This window comes from Oncorhynchus keta, chromosome 12 (genome assembly GCF_023373465.1).
Source record: "Oncorhynchus keta strain PuntledgeMale-10-30-2019 chromosome 12, Oket_V2, whole genome shotgun sequence".
Lineage (NCBI taxonomy): Eukaryota > Metazoa > Chordata > Actinopteri > Salmoniformes > Salmonidae > Oncorhynchus > Oncorhynchus keta.
In genome coordinates this window covers 27,722,655-27,750,071 of record NC_068432.1, presented here as the reverse complement: position 1 = coordinate 27,750,071, position 27,417 = coordinate 27,722,655, and the positions used below count along the sequence as shown (strand labels likewise).

General features: G+C 41.5%; 1 protein-coding gene across 3 annotated transcripts; it reads right to left on the bottom strand.

The window, feature by feature from the left end:
• Positions 1-849: 849 nt before the first annotated feature.
• On the bottom strand, positions 850-26,795 carry LOC118391206 (solute carrier organic anion transporter family member 2B1-like). 3 transcript variants are annotated; one of them, XM_035782355.2, is made up of 15 exons: positions 26,638-26,795; positions 23,305-23,431; positions 20,750-20,887; positions 16,393-16,555; positions 16,020-16,244; positions 15,412-15,510; positions 11,535-11,668; positions 9,684-9,780; positions 9,253-9,417; positions 8,000-8,189; positions 7,730-7,880; positions 7,028-7,197; positions 6,038-6,102; positions 3,629-3,749; positions 850-3,411 (listed from the first exon to the last, which is right to left on the bottom strand). In XM_035782355.2, exons 2-15 carry the CDS (start codon positions 23,389-23,391, stop codon positions 3,225-3,227), a joined length of 1,992 nt encoding a protein of 663 aa, XP_035638248.1. In that variant the 5' UTR covers positions 23,392-23,431; positions 26,638-26,795; the 3' UTR covers positions 850-3,224. The 3 variants fall into 3 exon arrangements, with proteins under 3 accessions (XP_035638248.1, XP_035638249.1, XP_035638250.1); XM_035782356.2 differs by having other exon boundaries at positions 11,535-11,665; XM_035782357.2 differs by lacking the exon at positions 20,750-20,887.
• Between the last annotated feature and the right edge of the window lie 622 nt (positions 26,796-27,417).

Genomic DNA, 27,417 nt, shown 5'->3' with positions numbered 1-27,417 from the left:
ATAGACTAAAGAGGAGAATTCTGACAAATTATTCGAAGACAGTTGACAGACGCGCTCGCCAGCACACCTCTGTGACGAGCTGACTGGTCATTAAGGGATCAGAGATAAATAAAATACAATTTGTATACGTTCAATTACTTATGCAGAAGTAATAAATGTATACGAATGTAATTTAACTTATCCCCAAAAAACCTTTACCCTAGGATACTTTAACTGGTGACTAACCGGGAGATTGAATTGCCTTTATCAGGTCACTACAGTCCCTGGTTCGAATCCAGGCTGTATCACATCCGGCCGTGATTGGGAGTCCCATAGGGCGGTGCACAATTGGCCCAGCGTTGTCCGGGTTTGGCCAGGGTAGGCCGTCATTGTAAATAAGAATTTGTTCTTAACTGACTTGCCTACTCACTCACTCACTCACTCACTCACTCACTCACTCACTCACTCACTCACTCACACTCCCCTATACCCCAACATAGTGTTCTGGAAGCAGCAGTGTTAGAGCCAGCCAGCAGACACACTGACAATTCAAGAATGATGTGTCTCTCTGAAATGAAAACAGGAATTGGGACTCTTTGCCTTTTGACTCTGTGGACATGGCAGGACTCCCAGATGTTAACTCTGATATTCTGAGATTCAGGTGCATTCAGATATCAGATATATCAATGTTAGGGAGGTCTTGGCAGGTCCACACACACAATCGTTCATGTACCAGCTTGTGTCACCCCATACCTGTTTAAGACAGTAAGTCAGCAAGACACAGTTAATCTATGAAGTATAACATGCCATCTCCTGCCAGGACTCCTTGACACAACATTTTCTGCAGTGAAAGGATGAGGACTGAACATGTCTGTTGATAGAGTTTATTAACCTTGTGTATCATCACTCAGGATGGCAGTTATAAATGCTTGGCTCAGGTTTCACAACATCCCCGTCCCATCTCCACCTCCCTCCTCTCGCTCCCCTTGGAGAGCAATGCCCCTCTTCCATGTCACATGGGTTCACATGAGTTCATTACATGCATGATTTCTTCCCTGTTTGGAAAGGGCCTTTGAACTCACAATGCTTGCCTACCATAACTCATTACATGACAAGAGCAATGGAGAAACAGATGCCTTGTGTGGAATTGTCCATCAAATAAAAATTCCACTTCATATAATGTAGTGAAAATATTTACATTTTTTTCATCACAGTATAAGATTATAAGCATGATATATTATTGGAGTTGTATATATGTAAGGCGCCTCCTCAATCTATAATGATCATTTTCTTTGAAAGTATACGTTCAAGTATGCCTTGTTTACAAAGGACAAAAAGTTTGTAAAAAATCTGTAGAAAAATATATGGTATATAAAAATGGTATAAAAACAACCAACATCTGAAGACCATTAGTTTGGTAAGTTTGGTCTAATCTAATGCTCTCTTTGGTCTGATAACGCTGATCTTCAGTTCATAGATCAGGTGTCCTGTAATACTCACTAGAGGTAGAGATTACCCTCTAGAGGTCTAGGATCAGCTTATAGCAGCTTATCCTCCCCAAGTCCTAACCTTAACTATAGGAGGTATATAAAAAGATCTGACCCTGTTTCAGTGGATAGGGAACCACTCAGACTGGTCCCAGAGAATGACATGCTCTAGTAAACGTGCCATGGCTCAGATACAGCACTTGCTGTACACATTATTACAGTCAGTTTGGGCGCAGTAATAGTGTACCTTCTCTATGCCCAGTTTTGGGAGAAGGGAACTATGTAGTTCAAGCAGTAATTGAAATACATTTTGCAGTGGCTTGGTGTTACTTGAACTAAATTAAAATATGGTAGTATTTTTAGTAGGTAACTAGAAAGGTATAGGATAGCCTGAACATGTGACAGTTGGTTTGGTGTTTCTAGCTTGAATGGTTCAAGGGTTACTGTTGGTGAGGTATTTTATGCAAATTTGAATAGTTCTAGTTAATACGTTTTTTATAGAATTGGAAGTTATGATAGTCTGAACATGTGAAAGTTGGTTTGGTGTCTCTTGTTTGAATGGTCTCAGAGTTACTGCTGGTGAGTTATATGCAAATGTGGGACACATTCATGTAGTTATAGTTAATGATTTTAAAGTATTTGAAGTAGGTATAGTCAGAATGTTTTAAAGTTGGTCTTGTAGCTTAGCTTAACTGGCCAAGGAACTGGTTTATTTTGATAAGCTACCCCTGTATTCCTATGGTTCTCATTTAAACTCATGTTCATTTTTGCACATTTATAGTTAAAGTATACATAGTTTAAGAAAATCATTTGACAGGAAATCTAAGTTGGGTCAGTCTGAACATTTCAATGTTGGTTTGGAGTTAATAGCTTAATAGAGATGCATTTTCCATTGAAATGCATTGGGAGCTCATTTAAATATTGATATGGTTCAAAAGGTATAAATGTTATCAAACATATTTTTCTCAAGCAACCCCAGTTGGGGCAGTCTGGGCATTTGGAAGTTGGTTTGGTGTTAAATCGTTTAAGCTCGAGCGGCCTAAGAAATCAAATAATAATAATATGAGTATGTAAGAAATCTAGAGTTGCACACCTAATTACTTTTTGCCATGTAGGGGTGTAGTTAACTACTGAAACTACACCCTACTTTTTTGCAAAAATAAAATGGGTGATGTAGTCAATAATTTCGTTTTTTCTGCATCACACCTGCCTAATTATTTTTTTTCATTTAGCAAACGGGCTTATTCAAAATGGATTCATTTTTGTACTGGTCCACCATGGGAATCAGACCCCCAACCCTGGCATTGCAAGCACCATGCTCTGCCAATTGAGCCACACATTACTTAATTCTCACTTGCCTATATGTGTTTAATAGGCAAATTACACATTCTGTTGATACCCCAAAGTGATGTGTTATTGCAACTGGTAGTCTATGACATTTCAGATGTCATTTTTATTTTTATACATTTTCACTAAGTAGTTTGGATATAGTGAACTCCTTTTTCAAAGTAACTTTAGTTTAATAAAACTATATATTTTTGTTAGAGGGTAGCTTTAGTGTAGTTTAACTTCTTCCAGTGTGAAGTAATTGCTAGCTTGGTAACCTATATTTTCAGAGTAGCTTCCCCAACACTTTCGAAGCAGCTCTCATTTCTGTAGTCTTCATTGTGACCCTCTGGGGGATAGAAATAGACTTTCTACGCAGTTCGCAATTCAGTTCTTTCTTTTTTTATTTTCTCCTTCTCTATCAGGCCTCTCTCATGCTGCCATATTCTGCAATTCTTTGGAGGCGGTGTTCTTGTCTGGACTCAGCTCTCTGTCAATCATAGTGTATCCCTGTCCTGCCTGCTTGCCTTGTTTTCCTGCCCTATGTCTCAGGACCAGGAGGGAGAGCAGGAAGCAGACAAACGCTCCGGTGACAAAGAATGCCTGCAGACCCAGGAACCTGCACACAGAAGAGAGGGGGGAATATCAGACATACTGTATACTCTATAACAGGCCTGGATCTAAGAAATACAGTATTGGAAATACTTTTAAATACTTGAACTGTGTTTGATTTAGTTTGCCTGGTAAAATGGTCCGTAACAACTCTATGCTAAATCAAGCGCATCTCAAATACTTTCTAGTATGGTGACATGGCTGACATATCTGTTGGCTCTTGCCTCTGTCTGAAGAGGTCCATGTTGTAGTAGTGACAGGACGTGTTCCTCCCACACTTCTTCCCCCAGATGATACAGGTGGTGTCTATGGCAGTGCCATACAGAACTGGGGCTGGCAGGAACGCTGGAGACACACATACACAGAATTATAAACACACATCCATGCACGCACACACACACACAGACATGCATGCACACACTGTGTAAACATAGATTTAGATGAGTTCCTGTGAGGGGATTCTTCTTGAGTGGCAGTGTTTTTATATTAATTATCCCCGTAGAGTCTTATTTCCATTGTGCACATGGTCCTGCTTAAAGGTAGAGTCAGCTAAATGACATTGCATGAGCAGAAACGCATATATTGCGATGAGTGAGATGCTTCACACTTTACAACGTGGTAGCCATGGGACCAAAACAGCAGAGAAGTTTGGTATCTCGCTCCAATGCTCTTAGTTGTTGTGGAAATTGACCCACTATGCTGTTTGCTTTGTGCATCTACGTCATATTGCTGACTCTACTGTACCTTTAATGTCACCTAACAGGACAAACAGAGTAAAATTCAGGGTTAAATATTTAAAAGGCAGTTTCCCAGACATTTGCTGTTAAAATTATGGATGTCTGCTCGAGCAGAAAAGTCAATCCCCGTAGGTCATTTATCTACATTTCTTGGAATCCAAGGCAAAGAGGTGAGTGTGGCTGTCTGTGTAATGCTGATATACAGTGTCTTCAGATAGTATTCACACCCCTTGACTTTTCCACATTTTGTTGTTTTAAAAGGTGGGAGTAAAATGGATTTAATTGTAATAGATCTACACAAAATACTCTGTATTATTATAATAATAATATTATAATAATAATAATATTTTCTTTTAAAGTAGGAAAATAAACACTAAAATGTTTTGATTACATAAGTATTCATACCCCTGAGTCAATACGTACACATTAGAATCACATTTGGCAGTGATTACAGCTGAAAGTCTTTCTGGGCAAGTCTAAGAGCTTTGCACACTTGGATTGTACAATATTTGCACATTATAAATGTCTTATTTCTTCAAGCTCTGTCAAATTGGTTGTGGATTATTGCTATACAGCCATTTTCAAGTCTTGCCATAGATTTTAAAGACAAAACTGTAACTAGGCCACTTATTTAATGTTGTCTTGGTAAGCAACAATACAGTGTTTACTGTATTTGGCCTTGTGTTTTAGGTTGTTGTCCTGCTGAAAGGTGAATTTGTCTCACAGTGCCTGTTGGAAAGCAGGCTGAACCTGTGATGTATTGTGTTGGATTTGCCCAAAACATAACGCCTTGTATTCAGAACATGAAGTTCATTTTTGTCCATTTTACTTTAGTACCTTATTGCAAATAGGATGCATGTTTGGGAATGTTTTTTTTGTACTGTACAGGTTTACATATTTTCACTTTGTAATTTAGGTTAGTATTGTGAAGTAACTACAATGTTGATCCATCCTCAGTTGTTTCCTGTCACAGCCATTAAACTCTAACTGTTTTAATGTCAACATTGGCCTCGTGGTGAAATCCCTGAACGGTTTCCTTCCTCTCCGGCAACTATATCTTTGTTGTGACTTGGTGTATTGATACACCATCCAAAGTGTAATTAATAACATCACCATGCTCAAAGGGATAATCAGTGTCTGCTTTTTAAAAACATTTTTACCGATACCAATAGGTGCCCTGTTCTTTGTGAGGCAATGGAAAACATCCCTGGTCTTTGCGATTGTATCAGTGTTTGAAATTCACTTCTCAGCTGAGGAACCTTACAGATAATTGTATATGCGGGGTACAGAGATCAGGTAGTCATTAAAAAATAATTTTAAACACTATTAATGCACACAGTGTGAGCCCATGCAACTTATTTTATGACTTCTTGTTAAGCATTGTGTGACTTGTTACTCCTGAACTTATTTAAACTTGCCATAACAAATGGGTTGAATACAGTGCCTTGCGAAAGTATTCGGCCCCCTTGAACTTTGCGACCTTTTGCCACATTTCAGGCTTCAAACATAAAGATATAAAACTGTATATTTTTGTGAAGAATCAACAACAAGTGGGACAATCATGAAGTGGAACGACATTTATTGGATATTTCAAACTTTTTTAACAAATCAAAAACTGAAAAATTGGGCGTGCAAAATTATTCAGCCGCCTTAAGTTAATGCTTTGTAGCGCCACCTTTTGTAGCGATGTCTCTATCAGTTTTGCACATCGAGAGACTGACATTTTTTCCCATTCCTTATTGATTCAAGACATTTTCAGCTTTTCATTTTTATTCATGTGTAACAATTTCTAAAATCATAATTCTACTTTGACATTATGGGGTATTGTGTGTAGGCCAGTGACACAAAATCTAAATGTAATCCATTTTAAATTCAGGCTGGAACACTGTAACTCACCCAGCACTCTGAAGAGCATGTACTGAACCCCCACAGCAAAAGACTTATCCTCTGGTCTCACTGTCCTGCAGAGGAGAGTGGGAGAGAGAAGGACAAATTGATGGAGAGGGTAGATGGGACGGAGAGTGAAAGGATGGGTGATGGGTAACATCAGTAACAGAATCAGTGCTGGTGTGAAGAAGCTACTGGCCAGCTGGATGGAACTGCGTTTAAATCAGAGTGAATCACAACAGCTGAACGGATGCAGTAAACCATGTCAGACTTATCTCTCTCTCTCTCACACACACACACACACACACACACACACACACACACACACACACACACACACACACACACACACACACACACACACACACACACACACACACACACACACACACACACACACACACACACACACAACCCCCATCCACTTTATCTTAATCTTTGTTGTTGCATGCACCTTAGAGACTTGCTTTTTCTCTACATATAATCATTGAACATTGGTCACTTTAATAATGTTTACACACTGTTTTACAGACTTTATATGTATATTCTGTATTTTAGTCATGGCTCAACCTATGTAACTACTGCTGTACACACCATTTCTACTCATATTCTGTCCATTCTGTCTATACACACCATTATATGTCTTTATCTTCCTGAACTCTGACATAGGTCGTTCTGATATTTCTTAATTTCTTTTCCCTTTTGGATTATGTGCGTATTGTTTTCTCGGCATTGGAGCATGAAACACACATTTTGCTGCACCTGCAATAACATCTGCTAATCTGTGTACGTGACTTTGATTTGCAGATGCTCTCCCTCTCTCTCTCCCCTCTCCCTCTCTCCCTCTCCCTCTCCCTCTCCCTCTCCCTCTCCCTCTCCCTCTCCCTCTCCCTCTCCCTCTCCATCTCCCTCTCCCTCTCTCTTTCATTGGTGTGTGTGTGTTCAGTATGTTAGTATCATGTTAGGCCTGTGTGTGAATGGCGTGTGTGTCTGTTCTACCTCAGTATCATCATGTAGGATGGGGTCTGTGAGAATGATGCAATAAAGCAGGTGAGAGCTGAGAGAACCATGAAGGGCAGGAGGAGGTGTTTACAGTCACTACCGCATGTCCCTGGCAATGCATAACCATAGGATCTGCTGACCCCTATGCAGCCACAGTCGGTGTATTTCTGTCAGAGAGACAGAGAGAGTCACATGACGTTAACCACTGGCCAATCAGACTCACACCATTGCATCTGGCAGTAACTGTTGGCATTCGTAGGTATGAATGACAATCTCACAAAGATGTTGAAAAAACATTATCAAGAAACAGTCTATCTGGCTTCAAGCAAAACTAATATTCTTCTCCCAGGCTTTGTGTGATGGTGGCGTGTGTGCGTGCATGTGTGTGTGTGTGTGTGTTGGTTTAAGAATGCTGAGTCTGGCTTTAAACTCTGTTTTCTGTGCAGTAGGCATTGGATTGTGACAGTAAAGCAGAAGTGAGGCCCCTTTAGAGTCTGTCTGACACGTCTACTACCTTGAAACCCATCATCTCCATCATCTAGTGTTTCTTCAGTCATTCTGCATCTTATATGATTTAATTTTCTCTCTGCTTTCTTGTTTAAGCAAATATAATACATGGAAGATTCATTGAATGGGAATGGTTGGCCAGGAGAAGTTAGGATTCGGCCCATTAATGGATAGGCAGGTGTAGTGGTTTACCAGGATTTTGCTGGTATTGTCATCCAGTACTTTGGTCAAGCAGCCTGCATGACAGGGCGATCTGAACTCCACCCCGTCTGAGCCACACACGGGGTTAAAGGCCTCAGTTGGACAGGAGCACCCAGAGCTACACTCCAAAGACCTGTTCTGTCTGAGAACAGAAGAAGATGTAAGAGAAATGGTGCCTGGTACAATATGGCAACATATGGCTTAAGTGTTGTTTTAAGGAGGGTGGAGAGGTGAGGGTAACCTTTTGAGATGGCAACCTACTTGGTGGGGTAGACGCCAGTGACCCTCTGTGTGGAGCAGCCGAGGAGGAGGAGAGGCAGTGCGGTGAGTATACACATCAAGATGGCTGACGTGCACATGAGGGCGGAGCCTCGAGTAGAGATTTTCAGCCTCCTCATCAGAGCCCCGCCCAGCACAATGCCCAGCACCGCCAGAGGGATGTTCACCCCACCTACAGGCACACAAAGATCAAAGAGTAAGGGTCACTCAGAATAAAGCAGTAGGCACGTTCCAGATCATGTTAATTGCAGTCGCCCTGCACATCGGAGAAGACAGCTATGTTAATATGGTTCCGGAGACATTAAACACTGTGAGATGTGCGCATCCCGACTTTGAGAAAGACAATCTGGAACACAACCAATGTTTCCCATTACTTAGGCAGGGTGGTTCCCCTCTGCCTAGCTCTGTTAACCCCCTTCTAAAAATGGTCAGCCTTATTTGGTTGTCATGGAAAATGTTGATATATTGGCAGCTTCAGTTGCTAACACTGGAGATTCTGCACCCCGCCAAAGAACTGGCTACAACACTGGGGTAAAGGGCAAGTAAATCCTATCCAGATTTGAACCTGTTCATCAAAGAGAACACATTGTATTCCAAGGCTATAAACATGGGTGGGAGGGGTTTGATTGGCTGTGCTCTGCACATACAATGGAGTCTTTATCGTCTGGACAGCATCTGTGAATGATTACCTCCAGTTGATCATTAATCTGACAGATTTTTATGCAGATTTTTCTACTATGCTAATTAGATTTGGGGCGGCAGAGTAGCCTAGTGGTTAGAGCGTTGTAACCGGAAGGTTGCACGTTCAAACCCCCGAGCTGACAATGTACACATCTGTCGTTCTGCCCCTGAACAGGCAGTTAACCCACTGTTCCTAGGCCGTCATTGAAAATAAGAATTTGTTCTTACTGACTTGCCTAGTTAAATAAATAAATAAAGATTTCCATGGGGCGAGGACATTGACTTTAAGGGATTGAAAGTGTTTATGTGGTAGTTTTCTATGCGCCCTGTGCTTTCCATAGGCCATTGGAGAATCGAAGCATAATTATCCTCAGCTAATACTGTGTATATGTCAAATACTGGAGGTGTGCAGATTTGACTGAAGAAATCACTCTCCATGGAGTGGAATTTTCATTTGGTCCATTGGTTGAATTTCCATTTGGTCCTATTTCTATTCAAATGAACCGTAATCTAAACCAGGATGTTCCATAGAGATAACGAATGGTGTCTCTCACCGATCATCATGTTGGAGAAGGAGGCGGTCTGGGTGAACTGGCGCTCTATGAACTTGGCCATGAAGGTGGCAAGGCCGGCTATCATAGCTGCCAGGTGGACCTGTGCCAGCACCACCAACAGGTAGATGGGGTTCCGCAGGGTCCTCAGGGCGATACGGGGGAAACCTGGGAGAGAGAAGGGGAGGAGAAAGAGAGGGAGATGAGGGGGAGAAGGAAGAGGCGAGCGAAGCCACTGCTATCTGCTTCAGATCATATTTAAGAAGGGATGAGAAGCAACAATAGAGGAAGAGAGAGACCACCACAACTACTTTTCATATACTATCAGTATCATGACAGTGACCGTCACCCTCAACACCATGTAGTTACACACAGACACAATGAAGGGAAATGGAAAGGAAACAGACGGATGTGGTCTTAGAAAAGAGTCTAACTTTTGAGGAACTGTTTGAGGGTGAGCTCCTGGACGGGGTCTGGCAGCGGTTTCTTTTCCTCCTCGGCTCTGGGTTCTTTGGCATTGCCTGCAGCTTCCTAACCAGGGGAGAGGAAGATCCACAATTATGCTCTTTACTCGTGTTAAAACAGATTTCAGTGTGAATACGGTACAATAAACATGTAATCCTGCCTGTATTGCATTAACTCTCTCTAATAGCCTTTGCAGAGACCTGGGTCACACGATGTGGCAAAGAGATAGTTTGTCTCTTTGCGAAATGATCAAATGATCAAATGTAAAGTGTATTTTTTATTTTCTTTCACCTTTATTTAACCAGGTAGGCTAGTTCAGAACATGTTTTCATTTACAACTGCGACCTGGCCAGGATAAAGCAAAGCAGTGCAACACAAACAACAACACAAAGTTACACATGGAATTAACAAACATACAGTCAATAATACAATAGAAAAAGTCTATATACAGTGTGTGCAAATGAGGTAGGATAACAGAGGTAAGGCAATAAATATACCATAGTGGCGAAATAATTTCAATTGAGCAATTAAACACTGGAGTGATAGATGTGCAGAAGATGAGTGTGTAAGTAGAGATACTGGGATGCAAAAGAGCAAAAATAAATAACAGTATGGGGATGGGGTAGTTGGATGGGCTATTTACAGATGGACTATGTACAGGTGCAGTGACCTGTGAGCTGTTCTGACAGCTGGTGCTTAAAGCTAGTGGGGGAGATATGAGTCTCCAGCTTCAGTGATTTTTGCAGTTCGTTCCAGTCATTGGCAGCAGAGAACTGGAAGGAAAGGCGGCCGAAGGAGGAATTGGCTTTGGGGTGACCAGTGAAATATATCTGCTGGAGCCCGTGCTACGGGTAGGTGCTGCTATGGTGACCAGTGAGCTGAGATAAGGCGGGGCTTTACATAGCAAAGACTTATAGATGACCTGGAGCCAGTGGGTTTGGCGACAAATTTGAAGCGAGGGACAGCCAACGAGAGCATACAGGTCGCAGTGGTGGGTGGTATATGGGGCTTTGGTGACAAAACGGATGGCACTGTGATAGACTGCATACAATTTGCTGAGTAGAGTGTTGGAGGCTATTTTGTAAATGACATCTCCGAAGTCAAGGATCGGTAGGATCGTCAGTTTTACGAGGGTATGTTTGGCAGCATGAGTGAAGGATACTTTGTTGCGAAATAGAAAGCCGATTCTAGATTTAATTTTGGATTGGAGATGCTTAATGTGAGTCTGGAAGGAGAGTATACAGTCTAACCAGACACCTAGGTATTTGTAGTTGTCCACATATTCTAAGTATGCTGCAATGCAGTGCACTCAAGTTACACACCAAGCTTTAGAGCTTTTAAAGCTCCAGCATTCAAGAGACAGAGAGAGAGACTGTGTGTCTGTGTTTGTTTGTGTGTGTGTGTGTGTGTGTGTGTGTGTGTGTGTGTGTGTGTGTGTGTGTGTGTGTGTGTGTGTGTGTGTGTGTGTGTGTGTGTGTGTGTGTGTGTGTGTGTGTGTGTGTGTGTGTGTGTGTGCACGCCAAGTTATGCTTTGGCATGTTAATGTGATATCCAGACTTTTTCACTATTGAGCAAGACCTGGCACGAGTATTCTTCTTTGTGCTAGATGCTTGATTAGAGAAACATGAACCAAAATCTGCTAAAAAAAATATTTCCGAATGATGGATATGAGCCAAGACCTTATTCAACAAGGTCAAACCACATCACTCTCACCTGCTCTGAACCACATATTTTCTATGAGAGAAGATTGTGCAACTTTCATTAGAGTCAATAAATCATAAATACATGTCATGACTGTGACACAGCTGGTATACAATCACCTCTTTTGGCATCTGTTGGGGGAAGAAGAGGTAGGGCAGGGAGGTGAGAAAGAGGAAGGAGGCTGCCACGACAAAGCCCAACCACCAGGCTCCCACCCAGCGAGGGTCCCCTCTCTCCAGACCTATCTCATCTGCTGACAGGAGAGAGACATATTATTTTACTAGTGGCAAAGTACATTATCAATAATAAAATAAAAATATTTGATGAAACTATTAAATCAAATAATAAATTGAATCAAATGCACTGTATGTATAGAAGTGTACCCTGAGCACAGTTCCTGGTTTCAACATGTTAAAACGTTTTCAGCAATTTTAGACGGTGTTAAGAGAAAGTTGTTTTTTCCCTTGGTATCATGCAACAGAACATTGAATCTCCGTCAAACGTTTCCAGGAAGAAATCTCAGTCTTTCACTTTCAGTCATTGAAAATGAATGTGGAGCTTCTCCCAGTGAAAGAGAGTGATTTCTTCCTGGAAACTCAGTTTGCCGGAGGTTAAATGTTCTGTTGAATGAGGTCACACTGACTGTAGGAACCCAAATTCCAGTTAAGAACCTATTTTACTCCAAAAAGGGAGTAAAGCAGATTTCTCTCATGGAAATTAATCTCATATCATGCACTGTTTTACAGAAGTAAATAAGTTAAATTATTCATTATATGCAGTGCATTAGGAAAGTATTCAGATCCCTTGTTTTTTCCCACATTTTGTTGCATTACAGCCTTGTTCTAAAATGGGTTATATTGTTTTTTTTTCCATCAATCTACACACAATAGCCCATAATGACAAAGCAAAAACAAATTTATTTTTAAAAAACAAGTCTTCCTGGGTATGACACTACAAGCTTGGCACACCTGTATTTAGGGAGTTTCTTTCAATCTTCTGAGGAGTGTCGCTGCAGAGCTATTTTCACGTCTCTCCAGAGATGTTCGATTGGGTTCAAGTCTGACCTCTGGCTGGGCCACTCAAGGACATTCAGAGACTTGTCCCAAATCCACTCCTGCGTTGTCTTGGCTGTGTGCTTAGGGTCATTGTCCTGTTGGAAGGTGAACCTTCATACCAGTCAGAGGTTCTGAGTGCTCTGGAGCAGGTTTTCATCAAGGATCTCTCTGTACTTTTCTGTTTTCATCTTTGCCTCGATCCTGACTAGTCTCCCAGTCCCTGCCGCTGAAAAACATCCCCACAGCATGATGCTACCACCAACATGCTTCACCATAGGGATGGTGCCAGGTTTCCTCCAGATGTGACACTTGGCATTCAGGCCAAAGAGTTCAATCTTGGCTTCATCAGATCAAATCATCTTGTTTCTCATGGTCTGTGAGTCTTTAGGTGCCTTTTGGCAAACTACAAGCGGGCTGTCATGTGCCTTTTACTGAGGAGTGGCATCAGTCTGGCCACTCTACCATAAAGGCCTTCTGGAAGGTCCCATCTCCACAAAGGAACTTTAGAGCTCTGTCAGCCTGAACATCGGGTTCTTGGTCATCTCCCTGACCAAGGCCCTTCTCCCCTGATTGCTCAGTTTTGCTGGGTTGCCAGCTCTAGGAAGAGTCTTGCTTGTTCCAAACATATTTGATTTAAGAATGATGGAGGCCACTGTGTTCTTGGGGACCTTCAATGCTTCATACATGTTTTGGTACCCTTCCCCAGATCTGTTTTTCAACATAGTCCTGTCTCTGAGCTCTACGGACAATTCCTTCAACCTCATGTCAACTGTGGGACCTTATTTAGACAGGTGTGTGCCTTTCCAAATCTTGTCCAATCAATTTAATTTACCACAGGTCAACTCCAATCAAGTTGTAGAAACATCTCAAGGATGACCAATGGAAACAGGATGCGCCGGAGCTCAATTTCGAGTCTCAAAGCAAAGGGTCTGAATACTTGTGTAAATAAGGTTTTTCTGCTTTTGTATTTAATACATTTGCAAAAATGTCTAAAAAACGTTTTTCGCTTTATCGTTATGGGCTATTGTGTGTAGACTGATGAGGATTCATTTTTTTACATCCATTTTAGAATGAGGTTGTAACGTAACAAAATGTGGAAAAAGTCAAGGGGTCTGAATACTTTCCGAAGGCACTGTATATAATGTCCATATTAGTTCTATCTAAATATTTGCTCTTGCAAGAATTAAGTCATGTTCCATTAAGCTGCACTGTCTGTGCCTTGCAGAAGGCGCTAGTTCAGGCTTGAGGAAACACACACACGCACACACAACCACACACACGCACGCACACACACCCAGACACACACACACACACCCAGACACACCCAGACACACACACACACACACACACACACACACACACACACACACACACACACACACACACACACACCTCAAAACGATCGGGAAAAAGCTAGTATTACCTAAATTGACTTCAGCAGTCCTTTGAACAGTTTTGAACATTTATCAAATCATAGACAATGCTCTCACACCTTGATAAATGAGATGAATTCAACTGGAAAGCTGAGATCAATGAGAGCAGACTGCAAATACAGGACACTGGCCCATGATTGTTGTAAATCCAGTTTTAGAGGTATCTGAAGCATTGCAGGGTGAGAACATGTCTGTAGTGGTGGCTTTTGTTCACACAGAAGGAGGTTGAATATTTGCTTGTTAGAATTCACAGCAGTGGAGTGAAGATAAGGTCGTCGCCATCATTAACATTATTCCAGCTAGTCTTCATTAACACCTGATTTTATTCACTGCTTCAAACTCAGGCATGTAAAGAAAACACCCTAACGTGACCCTACGGAACCCACCCTATATTGCATTCCAACCCTAAACCTAGCTTTATGTCCACTTCCTGGTTCAACACGAACCCTAGCTTTATGTCCACATCCAGGTTCAACACTAACCCTAGCTTTATGTCCACTTCCTGGTTCAACACTAACCCTAGCTTTATGTCCACATCCAGGTTCAACACTAACCCTAGCTTTATGTCCACTTCCTGGTTCAACACGAACCCTAGCTTTATGTCCACTTCCTGGTTCAACACTAACCCTAGCTTTCATGTCCACTTCCTGGTTCAACACTAACCCTAGCTTTATGTCCACTTCCTGGTTCAACACTAACCCTAGCTTTATGTCCACATCCTGGTTCAACACTAACCCTAGATTTATGTCCACATCCCGGTTCAACATTAACCCTAGCTTTATGTCCACTTCCTGGTTCAACACTAACCCTAGCTTTATGTCCACTTCCTGGTTCAACACTAACCCTAGCTTTATGTCCACTTCCTGGTTCAACACTAACCCTAGCTTTATGTCCACATCCCGGTTCAACACTAACCCTAGCTTTATGTCCACTTCCCTTTCTGGTTCAACACTAACCCTAGCTTTATGTCCACTTCCTGGTTCAACACTAACCCTAGCTTTCATGTCCACTTCCTGGTTCAACACTAACCCTAGCTTTATGTCCACTTCCTGGTTCAACACTAACCCTAGCTTTATGTCCACATCCTGGTTCAACACTAACCCTAGCTTTATGTCCACATCCCTGTTCAACACTAACCCTAGCTTTATGTCCACATCCCGGTTCAACACTAACCCTAGCTTTATGTCCACATCACTGTTCAACACTAACCCTAGCTTTATGTCCACATCCCTGTTCAACACTAACCCTAGCTTTATGTCCACATCCCTGTTCAACACTAACCCTAGCTTTATGTCCACTTCCTGGTTCAACACTAACCCTAGCTTTATGTCCACTTCCTGGTTCAACACTAACCCTAGCTTTATGTCCACATCCTGGTTCAACACTAACCCATTGAAACTCATTGTCAGTAGTGTGATAAGAGAAAACATGACCCCTGGATGTTCCTTGGATGTGTGTGTGTGTGAGTGTGTGCGTGTGTGCGTGCGTGAGCGAGCAAGTGTGCTAACCTTTGGACATCTTGTCGATGTCGACAAAGAAATTCAGCATGAAGGAGCCCATCATGAAACCAAATGCAGGACCGATAGACGTGACAGCCAGGAGAATACCTGCAGGTGGAAACCACAGTCAGACATAACACTCCTGTCGTGGGGTCAATACAGTTAAACAGAAAATAAAGTGTGATTGCTCATGATTTGCTTCTCCCCAGATCATACTTCCGAGTTGATGAAAAGAAAATGAAAGTCTGCACATGGTTTTTAGACTTAACATGACACAGCCTTGAGAGCTGCAAACAATGAGTGGATACAATACATTCACTTTTGTTTCATTGCTATCTTTTCACCTTCTGCACCAGGGTTATGTGTGAAATGTCTCATCTAGCACTCCATTAACATCCCTGCAAGTATTCCCAGTATTGGAGGTTATAGAGTTCAGGCAAAAGTTGCAGGAATGTTGCAGAAGTATGGTGGAACGCTCCCTCTTAAAAAACAACAATGATCTATTGATTTGTAGTTTTAAAAAACTGACGTTTTGGCCCAAAGGACCTGCATCAGAATGTGTATTCCCAGTATTCCAAGAATTTTCTGTGTATCCCAGTCATTCCCAGTGATCATACCGAGGTAGAAGGGAGAGTTTCTCTTGCTGGCATAGTCATCAATGTAGGAGATCCCGAAGGGTTGGATGGGAACGCCGCCGATTCCCAGGAGTAGCTGTCCTAGGAGCAGGAGCGGGAATACGCCCTGCTGAGCATGACTCTCCTGCTGTGTGCAGCTGTGATTGGACAAGGGTGTTTGGAAGGAGCTCTCTAATTGGCAGAGACCAGAGTTGTCATCCTTGGATTCTATGGAACAAAGGTAGAGGTAGGAAGGAGTTAGAAGTTAGGTGATAAAAAGTATTTTTGTTTTGAGATTCAAACAAATGTGTGTTTGTATGTGCGTGCGTGTATTTGAATGTGTGTACGTGTCTGCATTTGTGTGTGTGTGACTTACGGCTGATGTGGACTGTGTACTCATAGGGGCCACTGATGAAATGAGGCAGGGCCATCATCAAAGCAGCCAGACTGGCCACCAGTGCCCCTCCACCGATGAACCGTGGCCGGTGAACACGGCTACCAAAGAAACTCACAAACACTATCAGGACCGTGTTCCCCACCTACACACACACACACACACACACACACACACACACACACACACACACACACACACACACACACACACACACACACACACACACACACACACACACACACACACACACACACACACACACACACACACAGTCTTGTACGGCTGACCTTGCCTTGAGGGGACAAAAAATTCAGGCCCATTTAAAATCCTATTTTCCCTAACCCTTAACCCTAAACCTAACACTAAACCGTACTCTTACCCTAACCTTAATCTTAACCCTTAACCCCAAAAAACTAACCTTTTTACATTTTTATTATTTCACCTTTATTTAACCAGGTAGGCCAGTTGTGAACAAGTTCTCATTTACAACTGTGACCTGGCCAAGATTAAGCAAAGCGATACGACATAAACAACAACACAGACTTACACATAGAATAAACAAACATACAGTCAATAACACAATAGAAAATTCAATATACAGTGTGTGCAAATGATGTAAGATAAAGGAGGTAAGGCAATAAATAGGCCATAGTGGCGAAATAATTTCAATGTAGCAATTAAACCATACAGCACTCCTTCCGTGGCCTCCAACTGCTCTTAAACGCGAGTAAAACCAAATGCATGCTTTTCAACCGATCGCTGCCTGCACCCGCATGCCCGACTAGCATCACCACCCTGGATGGTTCCAACCTTGAATATGTGGACATCTATAAGTACCTAGGTGTCTGGCTAGACTGCAAACTCTCATCAAACATCTCCAATCAAAAATCAAATCCAGAGTCGGCTTTCTATTCCGCAACAAAGCCTCCTTCACTCACGCTGCCAAGCTTACCCTAGTAAAACTGACTATCCTACCGATCCTCGACTTCGGCGATGTCATCTACAAAATGGCTTCCAACACTCTACTCAGCAAACTGGATGCAGTCTATCACAGTGCCATCCGTTTTGTCACTAAAGCACCTTATACCACCCACCACTGCGACTTGTATGCTCTAGTCGGCTGGCCCTCACTACATATTCGTCGCCAGACCCACTAGCTCCAGGTCATCTACAAGTCCATGCTAGGTAAAGCTCCGCCTTATCTCAGTTCACTGGTCACGATGGCAACACCCATCCGTAGCACGCGCTCCAGCAGGTGTATCTCACTGATCATCCCTAAAGCCAACACCTCATTTGGCCGCCTTTCGTTCCAGTACTCTGCTGCCTGTGACTGGAACGAATTGCAAAATCGCTGAAGTTGAGACTTTTATCTCCCTCTCCAACTTCAAACATCAGCTATCCGAGCAGCTAACCGATCGCTGCAGCTGTACATAGTCTATAGGTAAATAGCTCACCCTTTTTCACCTACCTCATTCCCATACTGTTTTTATACTGTTTTTATTTATTTACTTTTCTGCTCTTTTGCACACCAATATCTCTACCTGTACATGCCCATCTGATCATTTATCACTCCAGTGTTAATCTGCAAAATTGTATTATTCGCCTACCTCCTCATGCCTTTTGCACACATTGTATATAGACTGCCCATTTTTTTCTACTGTGTTATTGACTTGCTAATTGTTTACTCCATGTGTAACTCTGTGTTGTCTGTTCACACTGCTATGCTTTATCTTGGCCAGGTCGCAGTTGCAAATGAGAACTTGTTCTCAACTAGCCTACCTGGTTAAATAAAGGTGAAATAAATAAAAAATAGAAAAAAAAATTAAACACTGGAGTGATGTGCAGAAGATGAATGTGCAAGCAGAGATACTGGGCTGCAAAGGAGCAAAAAATAAAAATAACAGTATGGGGATGAGGTAGTTGGTTGGGCTATTTACAGATGGGCTATGTACAGGTGCAGTGATCTGTGAGCTGCTCTGACAGCTGGTGCTTAAAGTTAGAGAGGGATATATGAGTCTCCAGCTTTAGTGATTTTTGCAATTCGTTCCAGTCATTGGCAGCAGAGAACTGGGAGGAAAGGCGGCCAAATGAGGAATTGGCTTTGGGGATGACCAGTGAAATATACCTGCTGGAGAGCGTGCTACAGGTGGGTGCTGCTATGGTGACCAGTGAGCTGAGATAAGGTGGGGCTTTACCAAGCAAAGACTTATAGATGACCTGGAGCCAGTGGGTTTGGCGACGAATATGAAGCGAGGGCCAGCCAACGAGAGCATACAGGTTGCAGTTGTGGGTAGTATATGGGGCTTTGGTGACAAAATGGATGGCACTGTAATAGACTGCATCCAATTTGCTGAGTAGAGTGTTGGAGGCTATTTTGTAAATGGCATCGCCAAAGTCAAGGATCGGTAGGATAGTCAGTTTTACGAGGGCATGTTTGGCAGCATGAGTGAAGGATGCTTTTTTGCGAAATTGGAAGATGATTCTAGATTTAATTTTGGATTGGACATGCTTAATGTGAGTCTGGAAGGAGAGTTTACAGTCTAACCAGACACCTAGGTATTTGTAGTTGTTCACATATTCTAAGTCAGATCCGTCCTGAGTAGTGATGCTGGACATGTGGGCAGCGATCGGTTGAAGAGCATGCATTTAGTTTTACTTAAATTTAAGAGCAGTTGGAGGCCACGGAAGAAGAGTTGTATGGCATTGAAGTTTGTCTGGAGGTTAGTTAACACAGTGTCCAAAGAAGGGCCAGAAGTATACAGAATGGTGTCGTCTGCATAGAGGTGGATCAGAAAATCACCAGCAGCGAGAGAGACATCATTGATGTATACAGAGAAAAGAGTCGGCCCGAGAATTGAACCCTTTGCCACCCCCATAGAGACTGCCAGAGGTCCAAACAACAGGCCCTCCGATTTGACACACTGAACTCTGTCTGAGAAGTAGTTGGTGAACCAGGCGATGCAGTCATTTGAGAAACCAAGGCATTTGAGTATGTCGATAAGAATGTGGTGATTGACAGAGTCAAAAGCCTTGGCCAGGTCGATGAATACAGCTGCACAGTATTGTCTCTTATCGATGGCGGTTATGATATCATTTAGAACCTTGAGCGTGGCTGAGGTGAACCCATGACCAGCTCGGAAACCAGATTGCATAGAGGAGAAGGTGCGGTGGGATTCGAAATGGTCGGTGATCTGTTTGTTAATTTGGATTTCAAAGACCTTAGAAAGGCAGGGTAGGATAGAGTGTCTCCCCCTTTAAAGAGGGGGATAACCGCGGCAGCTTCCCATTCTTTGGGGATTTTAGACGATACGAAAGAGAGGTTGAGCAGGCTAGTAATAGGGGTTGCAACAATTGCGGAAGATAATTTTAGAAAGAGAGGGTCCAGATTGTCTAGCCTGGCTGATTGGTAGGGGTCCAGATTTTGCAGCTCTTTCAGAACATCAGCTATCTGGATTTGGGTGAAGGAAAAATGGGGAGGCTTGGGCAAGTTGCTGTGGGGGGTGCAGGGCTGTTGACTGGGGTAGGGGTAACCAGTTGGAAAGCATGGCCAGTGTTAGAAAAATGCTAATTGAAATTCTCAATTATCGTGGATTTATCGATGGTGACATTGTTTCCTAGCCTCAGTGCAGTGGACAGCTGGGAGGAGGTGCTCTTATTCTCCATGGACTTTACAGTGTCCCAGAACATTTTGGAATTTGTGCTACAGGGTGTAAATTTATGTTACAAAAGCAAAGGCTAGCTTTTTCTAACTGCCTATTGGTTCCTAACTTCCCTGAAAAGTTGCATATCACTGGGGCTATTCGGTGCTAATGCAGTACGCCACAGGATGTTTTTGTGCTGGTTAAGGGCAGTCAGGTCTGGAGTGAACCAAGGGCTATATCTGTTCTTGGTTCTATTTTTTTTAAATGGGGCTTGCTTATTTAAGATGGTGAAAAAAAACACTTTTAAAGAATAACCAGGCATCCTCTTGGCCCTAACCCTAACCCTAACTACTAATCCTAAATCTAAAATTAACCTTAGCTCCTAACCCTTTACGTAATTCTAACCCTAACCCTAATTCTAACCTTAACCCTAAACCCCCTAGAAAATGCAGTTGACCTTGTGGGGACTAACAAAATGTCCCCAGTTGGTCAACACATTTTTTATTTTCTATTCTTGTGGGGACTTCTGGTCCACACACACACACATACCTTAACACACTCACGTGCACCCTCTCACATGTGAAAATTAAAAGTACATCTTCTGAAAAGAATAATCTTAACCCGATGAATTTGCAACAAATCAGCCTGTTATCTGAACCAGCTCAGTAGAGTGGTGGGGTGCATGGCACGCTCACCTCATTGAATGAGGCCAGGATGCCAGACTTCTGGCTGGAGAAGCCGTAGCGTCTCTCTATAGTGGAGATGGAGCTCTTCAGATACCCAGACACCAACAGTTGGGCCAGCTGGAGCATACCATGGCATAGCACGAAGAACTAGTGGAGAGAGAGGCTGACAGACTATAGATACGTGTAGTAGGAATCATTCATAATTAATATAACAGATCTGATCAGAATGCTCAAAAGTCTCATTCAAATATCCAGGAGAACTTTATGTGGAACCTTGTCATGTTTCACGTATGACACCTTTATGTAAAGAAATGATTTAATGTAACAAAACGTAATGCTACTGTAGTTACCTGGAGGGCTATAGAGGGTCTGGTTTTCTCTCTTTAGAATGGCCACTCTGTAGGCCTATGGGTAACTTTATGAGGATTTTCACTCCCAGAACATAATGTGTTACACGTAATACAAACTGTCTAACCCTAATCTTTTTAAAGTCATTCTTTATTTGCCAAGTTTCTTATCTTTTAACTCTCCTGAAGATACAAATTCACAAGGAAGTAGACTCATGTAGTTAAAAGACACATACAAGAAGCCAAGTGTATGTGTTTCTAACTCAAGGGAACACTACAAGGATGTGCTGAAAACACCAGGAAACACAACCCTTCCTGGGGCTACAGAGGAAAACCACAGTAGACTACAGGACACACATCAAAGTTTTCACTACATTAAGAAATAAACTACATTTCAGATTGCAAAACAAGGAAGATTTGCTCCCTTTCCTCTCTGACGATGGACCTTCAATTTTTTGCCTCCAGTCCACAACTCGGATATGCTGTCAATTAATGGAGCTTAAACTTCTTAATGTTAGCACGCTAGCTGTCTCTGTGACCCTAACATCACAGAATCCATGTCTAAATCTTCTGGACTCCTGAACAGCAGTCTGTAGACATAGATTTGCCCTTTGACCTCACTGGGCTTTTTCAACATTGCAGATTATTTACAAATCAGCTTGAATCATAAATAACTACTAATTATTATTTGGAGATCAGTCAATTTACTCACAACGCATCACAGATTTGATGCTCTTGAACACTGACACTCACTGAGACTTGGGAGTAATGATGTGAGAGGTGAGAGACAGGAGTAAACAATTGTGTAAAAAATACTTCATTTTCATACCTGTGCAAAAGTAAAGATACCTTAATAGAAAATGACTCAAGTAAAAGTGACAGTCACCCAGTAAAATATTACTTGAGGAAAAGTCTAAAAGTATCTGGTTTAAAATGTACTTAAGTACAGTGGTAGAAAAGGTACTCAGTTGTCATACCTGAGTAAAAGTAAAAAGGAAACGCTATACATCAAATTCCTTATATTCAGCAAACCAGACGCCACAATTTTCTTGTTTTTTAAATTTACAGACAGACAGGGGCACACTCCCACACATCAATAATTTACAAATGCAATATATGTGTTTAGTGAGTCCACCAGATCAGAGGCAGTAAGGATGACAATGTGTTATTGTGATTGGTGCATCAATGGGACCATATTGTTGTCCTGCCTGAGCAATCGAAATATAATGAGTAGTGTTGGGTGTCAGGGAAAATGTATGGAGTAAAAAGTACATTATTTTCTTTAGGAATGAGTCAAAGTAGAAGTAGTCAAAAATATGAATAGCAAAGTACAAATACTCCAAAACATGACTTAAGTATTACTTCAAAGTATTTTTACTTAACCTTTCTAAAGGAAAGTGTGGGTCCCACGCCAGACGGTTGAGCTAACGTAGGCTAATGCGATTAGCATGAGGTTGTAAGTAACAAGAACATTTCACAGGACATAGACATATCTGATATTCCTAGAAAGCTTAAATCATTGTTAATTTAACTGCACTGTCAAATTTACAGTAGCTATTACAGTGAAATAATACAATGCTATTGTTTAAGGAGAGTGCATATAGTTATGAACTTGAAAATGTCTTAATAAACCAATTAGGCACATTTTGGCAGTCTTGATACAACATTTGAACAGAATGCAATGGTTCATTGGATCAGTCTAAAACTTTGCACATACACTGCTGCCATCCAGTGGCCAAATTCTAAATTGAGCCTGGGCAGGACAAATACGTATGTTTTTTTCTTGGTATTATCTTTTACCAGATCTAATGTGTTATATTCTCCTACATAAATTTCACATTTCCACAAACTGCTAAGTTTTTCCTTTCAAATGGTAACAGGAATATGCATATCCTTGCTTTAGGTCCTGAGCTAAAGGCAGTTAGATTTGGGTATGTCATTTTAGGCAAAAGTTGAAAAAAAGGGGTGAATCCTTAAGAGGTACTTTACACCACTGGGAGAAAAATGTAATAAACGAGAACCAATAATTTTGGAAATTGTACACACAACAGCCAGACGGTAAAATGCAATTTTGCTCATCAGAAGTGTTGCGTGGCGTTCTAAAAAGTAAATCTACTCTCATAGATTTCTATTCCTTTGCTACTATTGGTATTTAATTGACATTTGGCGCTAGTTGCAAGTGGAAATGTTATATGTAGTTTTGGTGACGCAGCCTACCTTGATGCTGTTGAAGGGGCTCCTGCATCTGGTGGGAGGCTTCGACCTCAATTGTTCAGAGTTCATCTGGAGGTCGCTGGCCATCATACCTGTCTGACTCAGTGATCCAACCCAGGAAGTAGAAAATCTATAAATGTCACAAGATTTCCAGTCAAGTTCTTTTCCTTGTACTCTGGTTACTTCATATCTTCAATCTTTATATTCACTTTGTCTCTCTATAATTTGGACTCCAATAACACTTATACTTACTTCTATCTCTGCTGGTGTTCTGTATCTACTGCCATTGATAAAATCAGGTAGAGGAGATGTGCTATTCATTTAAATCAAATTGAGATGCAGTGCTCTGAGTTATATTCATTTTGAAGTGAAACCATCTTCATTCACATCATAATGTTGAGAGAGAGAAAAAGAGAGAGATTAAGAGAGAAAGAGACAGAGATTGGGGACAGACAGATCGACAAATTGAGACCAACAGAGACAGATGTAGGGAGAAAAATGTAGGGGGATATGCCTGGGTTGAAGTTGTTCACCATTTCTCATTACAAAGTGAATGTGAAAGTCAGTGAGCATTACTCCATTACAGCCCATAAAGAATCCCAAGTTGTGGTGACATGCTGGAGAGATCATGACTTTAAGATTAACTTTACCTCTGCGTTTTAAAACAGGTTGGTGAATTACTGTGCACATTATGCACCAAATCACACTAAACAATTCACAAATAGCAGATATAAATCTGACCTGAAGACCACACAGAAGAGAGGTTGCATTGCACTGGCCACTAGAACACACCTTAGAGAAGCATTTCCACATGCAGTATATACTTACTGTGTGTTCTTACAGTAAAGCAGTAAAATGCTGCAACATACAGAGTCTTCAGAAAGGATTCACACCCCTTGACCTTTTCCATATTTTGTTGTGTTACAGCCTGAATTGAAAATGTATAAAAAACATTTTTGTCACTGGCCTACACACAATCCCCATGATGAGAAAGGTGCTTCGACAAAGTATGGACTCTGAAGTGTGAATACGTATGTAAATTAGATACTTCTCCATTTCATTTTAAATACATTTGCAAAAACTTGTAAAAAAACAACATGTTTTCACTTTGTCATTATGGGGTATTGTGTGTAGATGGGTGAGAGAAAAAAAATCAATTTTGAATTGAGGCTGTAACATAACAAAATGTGGAATCAAATGGCATGAATACTTTCTGAAGGCATTGTAGTGTTTTTGTGTGGTGTTTTTTCACGTCCCCCAAGCATGTTTGTGTAACATGGGAGTTGGTGTGGCTGCAGTCAACAGAGATAAGATGGGCAGGAGACGGCCACCAATCAGTTGTGGAATGTCAACAAAAACAAAGACTGCACCATAAAATACCACACCAGTGGGACTGGCATTACTGCGGACATTGAAATATCAAACTCCATTTCAGACTCCTCAAATGTATACGTACAAAAGCAATACTTTTTAGATTTTAGTGCTAACACCTTGGTGTTCATTGTTAGGCGCATGCACCAAATGCCAAAAGGCCAGTTTCAACAACAAAAACAGTTGAAGTCGGAAGTTTACATAAACCTTAGCCAAATACATTTAAACTCAGTTTTTCGCAATTCCTGACTTTAATCCTAGTAAAAATTCCCTGTCGTAAATCAGTTAGGATCATCACTTTATTTTAAGAATGTAAAATGTCAGAATAATAGCAGAGAGAAGGATTTATTCCAGCTTTTATTTCTTTCATCACATTCCCAGTGGGTCAGAAGTTTACATACACTAAATTAGTATTTGGTAGCATTGCCTTTAAATTGTTTTAACTTGGGTCATATGTTTAAGGGTAGCCTTCCACAAGCTTCCCACAATAAGTTGGGTGCATTTTGGCCCATTCCTCCTGACAGAGCTGGTGTAACTGAGTTAGGTTTGTAGGCCTCCTTGCTCACACACGCCTTTTCAGTTCTGCCCACAAATGTTTCACAGGATTGAGGTCAGGGCTTTGTGATGGCCACTCCAATACCTTGACTTTGTTGTTCTTAAGCCATTTTGCCACAACTTTGGAAGTATGCTTGGGGTCATTGTCCATTTGCAAGACCCATTTGCGACCAAGCTTTAACTTCCTGACTGATGTCTTGAGATGTTGCTTCATTATATCCACATAATTTTCCTACCACATGATGTCATCTATTTTGTGAAGTGCACCAGTCCCTCCTGCAGCAAACCACCCCCACAACATAATGCTGCCACCCTCGTGCTTCACAGTTGGGATGGCGTTCTTTGGCTTGCAAGCCTCCCCATTTTTCCTCCAAACATAGCGATGGTCATTATGGCCAAACAGTTCTATTTTTGTTTCATCAGACCAGAGGACGTTTCTCCAAAAAGTACAATCTTTGTCCCCATGTGCAGTTGCAAACCGTAGTCTGGCTTTTTTAATTGCGGTTTTGGAGCAGTGGCTTCTTCCTTGCTGAACGGCCATTCAGGTTATGTCTATATAGAACTCATTTTTCTGTGGATATCGATACTTTTGTACCTGTTTCCTCCAGCATCTTCACAAGGTCCTTTGCTGTTGTTCTGGGATTGATTTGCACTTTTTGCACATAAGTATATTCATCTCTAGGAGACAGAACGCGTCTCCTTCCTGATCGGTATGACAGCTGCGTGAACCCATGGTGTTTATACTTGCGTACTATTGTTTGTACAGATGAACGTGGTACCTTCAGACATTTGGAAATTGCTCCCAAGGATGAACCAGACTTGTGGAGGTCTACAGTTTTTTTTCTGAGGTCTTGGCTTATTTCTTTGGATTTTTCCATGATGTCAAGCAAAGAGGCACTGAGTTTGAAGGTAGACCTTGAAGCACATCCACAGGTACACCTCCAATTGACTCAATTGATATCAATTAGCCTATCAGAAGCTTCTAAAGCCATGACATAATTTTCTGGAATTTTCCAAGCTTTTTAAAGGCACAATCAACTTAGTGTATGTAAACTGATGACCCACTGGAATTGTGATTCAGTGAATTATAAGTGAAATAATCTGTCTGTAAACAATTGCTAGAAAAAATTACTTCTCATGCACAAAGCAGATGTCCTAACCGACTTGCCAAAACTATAGTTTGTTGACAAGACATTTGTGGAGTTGTTGAAAAACAAGTTTTAATGACTCCAACTCGAAGTATGTAAACTTTCGACTTCAACTGTATGCTGCACACCGCAACCTGTCCTCTCACACATAATCTCTACACACTGCACAGTACATTAGATTACAGTGTCTGAATTACAGCTAGTAGAGTTAGTGGATCACAGTTAAAAGAAGTAGTACAGAACAGTACAGTTGGTCACTTACTCTGTAGATGAAGCTGAGGTTTAGTGGTTTGTTCTGTATCCACTCCTCAGATGTCGACTCACACAGAAAGTGATCTTAGTTGGAACCCCAGGAGGTAGCTTTCACTCGATGAAACAAGGCGTGCTCAACTTTGAGGAATTCCTTGAACTGGGCAAGTGACTGAACAGAGAGGGGGAGGAGAGTGGGACTGGGAGTGGGAGTGGGGGTGTGGGTGGGAAGGAGGAAATGGGAAGTAAGTTAACAGTAAAAGAGAATACAAGATAAGAGAAAGGAGATAAACCCTACTATCATGTGGGTGGAATGTCTGAACATAACATACTGTACTGGTTGTTAGACAGCTATGCACGTTGTTTATTTGGTTTACAGTAAAGACTGAGCGCAATAGATCTGAATTGGATGGTTAATTTGGTGTGATAAACATTTGAAGTCGGAAGTGTACATACACTTAGGTTGGAGTCATTAAAACCTGTTTTTCAACCACTCCACAAATGTCTTGTTAACAAAACTATAGTTTTGGCAAGTTGGTTAGGACATCTACTTTGTGCATGACACAAGTAATTTTTCCAACTATTGTTTACAGACAGATTATTTCATTTATAATTCACTGTATCACAATTCCAGTGCGTCAGACGTTTACATACACTAAGTTGACTGTCTTTAAGCAGTTTGGAAAATTCCAGAAAATGATGTCATGGCTTTAGAATCTGCTGATAGGCTAATTGATGTAATTTGAGTCAATTGGAGGTGTACATTTACATTACATTTACATTTAAGTCATTT

Bases quoted from the DNA above. Each gene is read 5' to 3' on its own strand.
- LOC118391206 (XM_035782355.2), bottom strand. From the start codon at position 23,391: ATGATGGCCAGCGACCTCCAGATGAACTCTGAACAATTGAGGTCGAAG. The intron at 16,556-20,749 runs GTGAGCGTGCCA...GTGTGTGTGTAG, and splicing joins TCCTGGCCTCATTCAATGAG to GTGGGGAACACGGTCCTGAT. The intron at 8,190-9,252 runs GTGAGAGACACC...GTGTGCCTGTAG, and splicing joins CTTCTCCAACATGATGATCG to GTGGGGTGAACATCCCTCTG.